The sequence below is a fragment of the Patella vulgata genome, chromosome 1, assembly GCF_932274485.2.
Source record: "Patella vulgata chromosome 1, xgPatVulg1.2, whole genome shotgun sequence".
In the NCBI taxonomy this organism is placed as follows: Eukaryota; Metazoa; Mollusca; class Gastropoda; family Patellidae; genus Patella; species Patella vulgata.
The window spans coordinates 205884-218291 of NC_065879.2; the positions used below are offsets into that span (position 1 = coordinate 205884).

The 12408-nt window shown below is 37.2% G+C and overlaps 1 protein-coding gene across 3 annotated transcripts; it reads right to left on the reverse strand.

Annotated features, from left to right (window-relative positions):
• Positions 1 to 893: 893 nt before the first annotated feature.
• Positions 894 to 12344, reverse strand: LOC126819228 (NF-kappa-B-activating protein). Of its 3 annotated transcripts, none has more exons than XM_050548777.2 (10): positions 12207 to 12344; positions 8283 to 8744; positions 7777 to 7869; positions 6672 to 6755; positions 6143 to 6216; positions 5495 to 5573; positions 4402 to 4523; positions 2844 to 2922; positions 2226 to 2375; positions 894 to 1534 (listed from the first exon to the last, which is right to left on the reverse strand). In XM_050548777.2, exons 2-10 carry the CDS (start codon positions 8669 to 8671, stop codon positions 1366 to 1368), a joined length of 1239 nt encoding a protein of 412 aa, XP_050404734.1. In that variant the 5' UTR covers positions 8672 to 8744; positions 12207 to 12344; the 3' UTR covers positions 894 to 1365. The 3 variants fall into 3 exon arrangements, with proteins under 3 accessions (XP_050404734.1, XP_050403499.1, XP_050404021.1); XM_050547542.2 differs by having other exon boundaries at positions 5495 to 5576; XM_050548064.2 differs by having other exon boundaries at positions 5495 to 5576; positions 12300 to 12318.
• Between the last annotated feature and the right edge of the window lie 64 nt (positions 12345 to 12408).

Here is a 12408-nt window from a genome sequence, read left to right on the forward strand (position 1 = left end):
TCTCTCATGACACGTAGTAGGCCTATCGGAATAATTTTGATGACATTTCTCGGTTGATTCGTCTTTTTGAACATTCAATATTCACAACCATGTCATTTGTTGACGTAACAGCCATTCACTCGTCAGTGCTGATATCAATCAAATAATATTTTACGTGTCGATGCATCAGGATCTAACATCGATACTTGCGATGCATCGGTCATACATCGAAAAAATTGACAGACTTTAGCCTACAACTACGAAGATCGCTGTTGTCGATTGAAAATTCACTGCTGCAAATATCCGTTATAAATTCGTCATTTAGTATCCGCATCAATACTGGTGCCTATCTTTGTTATATATTCCATAATATCTATCCCATTTTGTGAAGAAAATCAATGGATTATATTTACTTTATCAAAAAAAAACCCGCCTGTTTTAATTAAAAAAAAAAACAATCAGGGGGATGTAACTCCGTGCATATAGGGGGCGCTAAAACTTTGCTTTTACCAGTAATAGATTCTAGATGATCGTGACTAAACTGACGAAGAAATGTCAAAAAAACTTTATAAAAACTGTCCAAAACTATTTACAATTAAAAAGGGGACATAAAATTGTCCATGTGAGAAATAAAAGAAGCAATATTTATGATAAGCATTTGTGCGAATCAAGTTAGCTATTTTGTGGCAAATTGATTAGCAACGGGCAAGAATTGATTCGCTAACTGCGATGCGAACCCGGTTATCAAGACCCCTGTTAGGGAGTTGTGGTAGCTCAGGGAGTTGTATTGACACAGGAGTTAGGTGCTAGCTCACTAAGATGGAGATCCCAGTGTTGGCCCTCCATCCTGCATCACTGACAAGGGGAAACCACAGGTGAGAAAAATGTCACCTGAGAGATTATTACTCCAGATATTTTGAAATTCGATATAGTGTAGTTTATTACATATCAGTATATCATACCATATATCAGTATATCATACCATATATCAGTATACCATACCATATATCAGACCATATACCAGTATATCATACCATATATCAGTATATCATACCATACATAATGAAGGTTTATTTTACAATTTGATAAAAATTAATACAACTGGTGTTTCTTATGAATATCATACACAATGATTTCTATTAACACAGTGATTATCAATGGAGTTAGTATATTAACATTGATAACAAGGAATTATATCTCTTCACTATGAATCACCTGGAATTATTTAAACAGGTTAATCTGATCAATTTATTATTGTCAAGAATCGATTAATACTAAGAGATCATCAGTTAGTGTCAATATCTCAAGTTTCCTATGAACGCTTAATCATAACTACATAACACTTTCAACACTTGGTGCTGCCTTGTCCAATTTAATAGTTCATATCTACTCTTTGCCCTGTGTTTTCCGCGACACCATTTCACGAAACTGTGATAAGATTTTTGTTTCACGTTTTGTCCGTTCTTCGTGATTAAAGTTCGCTAAGGCTCGTTTCTCATCGGCAGAATAAATCTGGTTTTCTTTCCGCAGACGTACAGCCTCCATTCGTCGATGTCTGTAGAAAATAAAAAAAAGGATTAAAATAACTATCATTCTTCAATCAAAGTGACCCTAAGCGAGAGAAATAGGCAATGCAATGAAATGGAGTTTAACGTCCTACTGTTCTGCTCTATACTGGGTTAATGAAGATGGGCATACGCCATACAATGTGCTATGAGGGAAATTTTGCCTGGGCAGCACAACGGCCTACTCTTATATCAAATTCCAACTGCAAAGTGATCTTTTACGTGTACCCACTTAGCCACCGTGGCCCCCGAGAGAAACAGGGTTAAACGTCCACTCAACAGAAATGAGGTCATTTCAAAATAACTTAGTTGCTCTTGTTAAAAGGTTTAAGTTCCAAATATTTAATTTTTGAACTTGACCACATAGAACTAAACATTAAACTGGTTTAGCCATAGTCTGGGGGAATATTGAGGTTTATTAAAATAAAGTGGGAGGCTCGGTCCAGAACGTTCTGAACTGACAGTGTTACAATCATGTGACACAGAATTCAGTCCTGTCACAATCGTGATGAATATGCTTCAGATGTCAGTCTGTTGAGATAATTCCCTTTTTACTCAATTGAGAGAATTCAATTCGAGAATATCCAACTAACTATATCAATGAAATGAACAAGATTATTTTTTTAATACACCCGTGAATAAGAAACACAAAAACAAAGAATATTAATATTACAAACCAACCTGCTTCCACTCATCACGAAACCCATGGATTCAAAACTTTCTATTTCCTCACTCTCTAGACCAATCTCTCCTCTTCTGGGAATTCTCTTACCTTCTGCTATATAGGCAGCCATAGCAGCACCTTCACCTGGTAACAACGCATGTCCATAACTACAACAGATAACATTTTACTTTCATTATTTTTAGATTTTTTAAAATTGAAAAACTTACCAACTGGTTAAAATCAGCCATTTTGTTGGTAAATTTTGCAATATTCTGTCAGAGCCCACAAGACATGTATTGGGGAGACTGATGTTATGTTTTGTGGAGCCCACGAGAATTGTATTGGGGAGACCGATGTATGTATTGTGGACCTCACAAGACATGTATTGGGGAGACCGATGTATGTATTGAGGTGCCCACGAGACTTGTATTGGAACAATGATGTTTGTTATGTTTTGTGGAGTCCCCTACTTCTGAACTTGTGGAAGCCTGAATTTATTAGTTTGAGTTGTAATCTAACCAAGTTGAGTTGTATCTAACCAAGTTGAGTTGTAATCTAATCAGGTTGAGTTGTATCCTAACCAGTTAGTTTGAGTTGTAATCTAAACAGGTATAATAATAAATTAATTTACTTACTCTAATTTACTGGCTTGAGCTGATTGTGTGTAAGGTTGAGGTCCAACAACATCACCATCATCCTCTACACCAACATTTACTGAAGAATAGAGAAAATGAAATGCACAACTGACAAGGGGAAGCGACTCCAGACAATTCAGAGGAAATTTCTTGGAAACATTGGGAGTGAACCAGAAACTTCTTTTTTATATCAGAGGCAACTGATGCTGGTGTCCTGTTATACCAGAGGCAACTGATGCTGGTGTCCTGTTATACCAGGGGAAACTGATGCTGGTGTCCTGTTATACCAGGGGAAACTGATGCTGGTGTCCTGTTATACGAGGGGAAACTGGTGTTGGCGTAGTGTTATACCTGAGGCAAGGATCTTAATCGGCTGTTTTTTGTCGGCTTTAGCCGCTTAAAGTTCAATCAATCCGATTGGTAAAACAATGAATCAGCCACTATGGTATCATAAATCAATCTACTCTCCGCTAAATTACAACTGGTTAATTATTACTTGTTAATTAATAAGTTAATCAACTTGCTTGTCGGCTACAACAACAGTCATACCCTAGTGAAAATCGGCCGTACGTAGTTCATAATCCGAGTAATTAGCACAAGTGAAGTAACCGTAATTTTGATAATCGACCGGTAAAAAAACAAAACAAGCTTGCTGATTATTCATAACACTAACAGCCATGCAGCAAACGAAGGAAGGCGATCTCGGCATGGATTGTGCATCTATCGTCCGCCTTAAACACTCCATATGAATTACAGGTGTACCGGTCGATATTAAATTAATAATTAGATCATAATTTAATGGTTTCACTGACCAGTTGTTAGTTATATAATCCTCGGATAGAACACCGAATACACCGAGAAACAGTCATTAATAATATTATGATTCTCCAATGCCAAATTCGGGATGACAGGTGATATCAGGTGAAATTAGGTCAGTAAACCAGCGATGCTAGTTTAAGTTTTACATAGTGTTTACCGTTATGATTTTTTATTTTATACACATGCTGACAGAGGCTTATTTTTTTAAAAAAATATTGCCCTTATTATCATACGCCGTATGGAATTTAACTTTAAAGCCATTTCAATTATGGTTGTCACGTGATCACTGTGCCGTATGTGTCTATCATGGACGAATGAATAAAAACATTTGCATGTTACGTGATAGAAAAAAAACCCTACAAATTGTGTTATGAAGAAATAACATATATCCATTGAAATAAACCAAAAAACGAATACAGTAATTTATTGAGGAATATTACTGACATGAATTTCAAGCTGGTACGTGAATTAAAAACGGAAAATTTTCCAAACGGTGTACTACTACCTATTTGTCGTTATATTTGTGCTAATTACATTCAATAGAATACGATCGATATTCCTCATAACAAATTATTTTTGTTCAAGTCTGGTTATATTTATGGGTTTGTTTCAAAATGGATTAAGAACCCTGACCAGAGGCAACTGATCCTGGTGTTTTACTATACTAGGGGCAACTGATGCCACTGTACTTAGATTTATAAAATGAACAGACCACAGATATATTTTTCTAAATTCTTACCTTTTTTTTCTGTCCATATTTCCATCTCCTCTTCTTCTTCTTCGTCCAATTCTTCATCCGATGATTCACTGTCTTTCTTCTTTTTTTTCTTTTTCGCTTTTTTTTCCTTCTTTAATTTCTTACTACAATAAATATATCAAAACTAGATAAATTAAATATATATCAATACTAAATAGTTACACTAATAAATATATATCAAAACTAGATAGTTACACTAATAAATATCACGTCAAATAGGGGGCTAACAAAGACGGGAATTGACCAAGTTTGAAGTAATTTTGCCTGGACAATTTCCAACTGTCAAGGGAACTTGTACGACCCGGCACTGTTCCTTGCCAAGCCCGCTTGCTGCATGACTGACTAGGGAACTTGTACGACCCGGCACTGTTCCTTGCTGCATGACTGACTAGGGAACTTGTACGACCCGGCACTGACTAGGGGAATGATGCCAGAAAATCCTGAGGTACATTCTCTGCTCAAACTGGAACTGAACCGTCTATCTCATTAATCACTGGAACTGAACCGTCTATCTCATTAATCACTGGAACTGAACCGTCTATCTCATTAATCACTGGAACTGAACCGTCTATCTCATTAATCACTGGAACTGAACCGTCTATCTCATTAATCACTGAGCCTCCACTGCTCACCCACTAAACATCAAAACTAATAACTGTCTAGGACAGATAAAGATGGACAACGTGTGAAAGCAACAGACATCAATGTAAACTTTAAACGGCCATAACTTAAAGTTAAAGTTGATCGATTTGAATAAACTTTGTACTAAAATGTTCTTTAGCAAGCTGAAGCAGTTGCCATGCAACAAGATACGCCCATATTTTACAAGAGATGAACAGAGAACAACCTAAAAAATAGAAGTACCATTGAAGGCCATAATGGAAGTTGCATTCAGACATGCGTCAATAGGAACCAAGGTCTTTTGGAATTTAAATCGATATTTTAAGTTTCGTCAAAATGGGCTAAAAATTGTGACCTGTAGAGTGTCCAGTCCACAAAGAAAATGTGAACGAACATTCGGACACACAGATATTCGGACGTACAGAAGCGACAACAATGTTAATTTGACTTGTACCTTTTCTTCTTCTTTTTTTTCTCTTTTTTCCTCTTTTTACTTGATTTACTAGACTTAGTTTTTTTCTTCTTCTTCTTCTCTTCTGTTCAAATTTAAAAAGAATATAAAAATATGATGGCTATAAATTCATGGTGTTTAATGAGAAAGGTCTAGTAAATATTCCTCTAAATAAATGAAATGGGGTTTAACATAACGTCCTACTATTCTACACTGACAATATAAAGACGATAAAGTGGGATGTAATGTTGACATTCAATAATTAACATCTGTTACAGTTTTATCCAGAGATGCATGTACCAATAGAACTTCCGTTGCTAGGGATACTATCTGTGAGAGACGCATGTATGAATAGAACTTCCATTGCTAGGGATATTATCTGTAAGTTGAGTGTTTATAGATAGGGCATACACTTATTTTAAAATTCTTGCATTCAGTTTTATATAACGTTTCAACACAAGCTCTGTTATTCAGCAGTTTTATATAACGTTTCGACAACGTTTTGTGAATTTTAATCAAATTCAGCCCAATATATCGGATTAGCATTTTTTAGTTCCTGCCGTCTGAGCTCTTTGAAGGTTATTTTCTATTTTCATAATTCAATATTTTGGGTGACTTTTGAACTGTAGACTTGGTTATCATACAACATACCTTCTGAACTACTGTCATCAGAATCTGTATCAGAGTCACTGTTATCCAGTTTCTTTTCAGCTTCTGATTCAGAACTATAAAGTCAAAACATCATTTAGATACGGTTCATATCAATTAATAATAATTATATATCAACATTTATAATACAATAATTCTAAAGTCTCTAATGTGCTGCTGCTGCATCCTGAATTATCACTAATTATTTCTTTAACAAAGGATTTCTGATATGAAATGTTTTGAGCCGAGATTTGAAGGTTTGCTTGGATTTTGAAAGTCTTAATTCTAGAGGAGGCTGATACATCATACAAGAAAGCTCTCGGAATGAACAGATGTGGCAAGGGTTAGGGTTAGGGTATTTTCACCAGTTTAACAATAATTTAACTCTAACCTGTCAATAAAAGGCTGGGGGGTGAGGGGGTCAGTGAAGGGGATGGGGTAGGAGATGCTCCCCAAACTATACATGTAATTTAAAACCATCCTGTCAGTGAGCGGGGTGGGATAGCTCATCAAACTATAATTTAAAACTAACCTGTCGGTGAGGGGATGGGGCGGAGATGCTCCCCAAACTTCACAAACACCCATAGCACCTAATCGTTCTCTTTCTATTCTTCTCCTGAAAATAAAAACAAAAAAAATAGCCATTTTGTTACAGTATATTTTCTCATTTATAGATTCCCTTCTTCAAATAAATTACATTATTTTCAAAAATTATCATTTAAAATATAGGGATTGAAGTGATTAAAATATACTGATGTTATTTGGATCTCATACTACCATAACGCCCTTTAATGTCACAGTCCCTTTAATCTTTAATCTGTCACAGTCTCTTTAATCTGTCACAGTCCCTTTAATCAATCACAGTCCCAGTTTTCTCTGAGTTGTAGTCTGAACAAAATAGTTCCTCATATGTATATAGTGTCAAAGGTCATGCAAAGAATCTTGCATGTCTTTCGATTGGTTTAGATCAAAAATGGCATTCACCTGACATTTGAAATCATTTTGGATGAATGAATGAAATGAAATGAAATGGGGTTTAACATCCTACTGTTCTGCTCCTAACCTGGGCTAATGAAGGCGGGCATACGCCATACAGTGTGCTATGAGGGAAATTTTGCCTGGACAGCGGCACTACGGCCTACTCTTATATCAAATTCCATCTGTCAAGGGATCTTTTACGTGCACACCAATGTGTACACAGGACCTCGGTTTTTGTCTCATCCAAATGACTAGACAGCTGTCTTTGTCAGGCCCTCAGTCCTGCATCACTGACATGGGGGAACCACGCCGGAAAATCTGGGTGAACTTTCTCGGGCAATGCAGGGATCGAACACCCGACCTCCAGGCTAGCGAGCCAGTGTCTTACCCACTTAGCCACTGTGATCCCCTGAATCAATGAATGAATAAAATGGAGTTTTATAGCATGTCAGTTCCAACTAGGCTATATTTCGCCAAACATTTCCCATAAGCCCTTGCATTACAAATACCCTTATACAAAATGGCTGTTATTTGGTCCCGACTAATGTTTGTGGTAGTTAAACCACAAATAATATTGGATCACTAAAGATCAGGTGTTGTTAAAATGTCTGAAAATTGAAATTTATGATATGGATTGATTCTCAAATAAAACAACTTACATTTCCATGACATCAGGACTGTCTCTATGGTGATTATGATGGTGACCATGGTGATGGCCATTTTCTCTATGAAAGCTGTTACTATGGTGATTTCTGTAAATACAATAGAAGAAACCATACATTGATAAAGGATATCTGAATGGAACAGTGTCTCTGTCTACTATTGATGATATTTTTATTAAAATGAAATAAACTGTTGTTTACCGTCCTACTGGGCTAATGAAGATGGGCATACGCTATGCAGTGTGATATGAGGGCAATTTGTCCGGACAACTGCTCCATGGCCTATTCTTATATCAAAGACCTCAGCCTTTTGTCCAATCTGAATGATTATAAAGTTATCTTTTGTCAGACACTTCATCCTACATCACTAACAAGGGAGAACAATGCCACAAAATCCAAATGAACATTCTCAGCCTTTTTATAAAACAAATATCGGGTTGATGGGTAATCGAAAGCACAGGTTTTATAAACATTCAGTTTAGGTAATATAAGGGTTTTAATACCTGCCAACTTGATTTGGGGGACCTCTATCATTGGGAGGTCTTGACCTAGATTGTGGTGACCTTGGCCTGTATGCTGGAGACCTTGACCTGTATGCTGGTGACCATGATCTTCTGACCTGTGGTGACCTAGATCTTCTGTAATTGGGAGATCTTGATCTGTATTGTTTAGAAGATTTTGAGTATTTATATTCCGGTGTTCGTGATCGAGATCTTTTATAGTTTTTTGCTTGCCGTGGAGGGGATCTAGAATGGCTTGGCGGGGATCTAGAACGACTTTGTGAATATTTTCTGTGACGTTTATTACTAGGCGACAAAGATCGACTACGTTTCCTGCTGTCATCAGATGAACTGTCACTAGAAGAACTGTAAGAAGAGCGACGTCTACCCATTGCTATCTTTAATAAATATTGTTTTTCACTTCATCTCTTTATCAACTGTAAATCACATCTTTCTAAAACAAATCTACAATAAGATAAAAACAGATTCAGAGTTTTTATTTCATTTTACAAACAAAGGACTGGTAAATGAAATGGGGTTTAACATCCCACTTTTTCTCTGCAAATTGAGGTGATGCAGAAACGCCAATCTATCTGCTTTTAATTGAATTCCAACTGGTTGGGAGGGAGGGAGGGGTACCAGGGTTACCAAGGAACGAGGGTTACTGGGCCTCACCAAGGAGGGAGGGTTACCGGGTCTCACCATGGAGGGAGGGGTACCAGGCCTCACTTATGAAATGAAATGGGGTTCAACGTCCTACTGTTTTGCTCCTAAACTGGGCTAATGTAGACGAGCATACACCATACAGTGTGCTATGAGGGAAATTTTGCCCGGGCAGCACCCCTACGGCCTACTCTTATATCAAATTCCAACTGCCAAGGGATCTTTTACTTGCACATCAATTTGTACACGGGACCTCGGTTTTTTGTACCATCCGAACGACTAGACAGCTGTCCTGGTCAGGCCCTCCGTCCTGCATCACTGACAAGGGGAAACCACGCCGGAAAATCTAGATGGACTTTCTTGGCCAATGCAGGTATCGAACACCTGACCTCCAGGCTAGCGAGTCAGTGTCTTACCCAGTTAGCCACGTGATCCCCGCATCACTTATGAGTAAACACAATCTGATTAAAATACAGATCTATATTTCGTTTCGTTTTTTTTCATATTTTCGATATCCTTTACTACATGAAGATTTGACCAGCTGTAGTGGGGGGTCACGTTAAGGGAGTGACTTTTGATCCTATGTCATCAGATATTTGATTCACCAATCACTATCAGTGTTTATGTTTCAATTGGGTATTTAGAAATACAACTTTTGCTCTGTCTTCGCTGCAAAAATCTGCCCACAGTTCTGTGCACAGCATGCCAAGAACTCTCCACAACAAACAATTTCATTGACTAATTCCTCACATCAACCAGAATGCAGGTTATATACAGCTAGCTCCGGCAGAGAATAGGCCCTTAGCTAATTAACCGACATTTAAATTCCTACATCGACGATTTTAGTCGAAAACACTGAGTATGCTTTTAGAAAATTTTAAAAGTATTTATTTCTCTTCTATTGTCATATTGAATGAAATTAAATATGTTTATTTAGCCGCTGTGTGTATGAAAGATGTCAAACTAATCAAAGCCGAATCACAAAATAGTCCTCTAATTATTCAATATGGCGGCGCCCATGAAACATAATTTCACAGAGGCGGTTTTGTTTGCGAAAACAAATTTAGGAGTATCTAACCTTGTTTTGAAAGATAAACAGATTGAAACTCTAAAGACAGTTTACAATGGTAAAGAGTTTATTGCAATATTACCCATAGCACATATTATATATCGCTTTTACGCGAGTGTCAGCGACATGCCGTGTTTACATAAAACACACGTGCGTGGGTTATTTTTACTTTGTTGTCTAAACAAAGCGGTGTCAAATCGATAAGTCCCGCCCCAAAATGATCACATGATCGTTTTAAATGGCGGATAATCAGTGCAGTGTCACATTCTGGGAAGTATGACGTAGATGGGTCGCTGCGTGCAGTATGTTCCAGAGTGTGGTGAATGCAAGTAAAACGAAATTTTGAACTATAAAAAACAAAACGAAATAGGATTTGTGTTTTAATCAATTTGGGAGGAAACGATGACAAGACAACTCTTGTGTACAATACAGAGTATGAAAAGCCTCCAAGGACAAACGCATAGATGAAAAGGGATGCCATTTGTTTACATAAAAATAAAGGGAAGCATTGTCATCACCTGATAATTATCAAATCTTTTTACATATTTTTTTGCCTACCGTAATGTTTAATCTGGTATTATGCATGTGGACGATTGTCGACATAAATGTGGACAAGATAACTAGCTTCCGCTGTACTTGTTACGTTTCTGAGGACAGCATTGAGCCCAATTAAAGGAGCTAAATTGCTAATATTTGGGACCTAGAAATTGACGCAAATGGGTTGCAATGCATATAATAATGTAATCTGATTGTATATGAACTGATTTACATTCAATTGTTTCCGTTTTGACTCTAACTTCAAATAAGTTAGGTCCAGCGAAATATGGCATGAGTCTCAAACGAACAGAAATTTCTAGTGTCTGGTTATTCCAGTCTATTGCGCATGCTCTCCAGATAAGTTATGGCGTCGCCGTATAACATGAGTTGCGGAATATGTCTAGCCTTGCTCTTTCTGGTCACTTGTTACAAATGACGATGAAACGCACTATGGTACACGATTCGTGTACCAATGGTAAAATGTTTATTTTGTCTTAAATATTGGATATCAGAAGCCTGCCTTTTCCCGGTAAGATAATAACGTCAATGTTGATTTGAATTGACAAATAATTTGTGTTTTCAACATTTAAGACTTTGGATGATATTGAGTTAGAGACTTAGCTACAGTACTTTAATTTTGAACGAAAGTTGTGTGGTGATCTGAAGTGCATGTTCATAGCCCGATCCGCGTCCTCAGTTTAGATGACCTAGTTTTCTTATTTAGTAATTACTTAACTTAACTGTAACTCTTAAGAACTTTAATTTTGTTATTATGTAGCCAATATTTTAATTCTTATTTATATTGTAAATGTATGTTCGTAACTCTGTCCTTACATGCGTTGTCGTTGGCCCGCTGTCTATTGGTTGCACGTGTTTATGATTGGCAGGACCAGTAGGTGTGTCCTAGACCACATGGTTACGTCACGTAATTTTAGGTATATAGTACCTTGTTTTGCCCAGAATCGAGTGGAATAGAGTCGTGAACAGTAGAGGTAAGAGAGAGAGACCATTTCTCCAGTTTGACCCCAACTTAAGGGGAGCGATTCAGACAGCCCTTCTAGGAGCGATACCGAGAGCCCGACAAGTAGCGCTTTAGAGAGCCCGATAAGGAGTGTTTTAGAGAGCCCGACAAGGAGCGTTATTAGAGAGCACGATTAGGAAGATTATAGAGAACTCTGTTAGGAGCGAGAGCTGATGAGTGTTGGACTTAAAAGATTTATTGTTGTATTGGAAAAACAATTAAGAGTTGCTGATTAACATGGTGTTAGTCTTTCTGAGCCAGCTGCTTGGTTGGCTACTCCCACACCTCTACTAGTGAACCCTCCACGGAACTAACGGATAGCGTCGGGCGCACTCTACCATAGTAATCCACTCTATCCAGAGATCCAGGTGGCTACAGTTGCAGAAAAAAAAAAAAATCCAAAAAACAAAAATAAACATTAAAGTCAATTGGAAAATATTTGGTGGGCTTCTTCCAGGTAGATATTATTATTCGGGAAATCTGTAGAACCATGTCATGTATGTTTATGTTATGTATAGTATAGGTATAGTAGTATTATATTATATTTCATTTGTACTTTTTGATTTAGGTCATCTATTTCCGACTAAATTACTACCTACAGTCCTGATTCTACATTTATAAAATTCAACAAATATACCTGCTTGGTTGCTAAAGATTTAACTAAGTCGGTCCTAAAGCGAATCATACACTTCAGCGTACCACACGTTTAGCAAAATATCAAAATATGTACGTTTTCTTTCGTTTTGCATTTCCGCCCGCGAGACTAAAGACTTGGTTGTCAAATAAGATATTTTTGAATGTTATTAAAAATGTCTGGACGATCAAGTATATAAAACGTT

Excerpts from the sequence above, each read along its gene's own strand:
- LOC126819228 (XM_050547542.2), bottom strand. The coding sequence starts at position 8,671 with ATGGGTAGACGTCGCTCTTCTTACAGTTCTTCTAGTGACAGTTCATCT. Across the intron at positions 6,756-7,776 it reads AGTCCTGATGTCATGGAAAT|GAGAAGAATAGAAAGAGAAC; the intron begins GTAAGTTGTTTT and ends TTTTATTTTCAG. Across the intron at positions 6,217-6,671 it reads CCCCATCCCCTCACCGACAG|TTCTGAATCAGAAGCTGAAA; the intron begins GTTAGTTTTAAA and ends TTGACTTTATAG.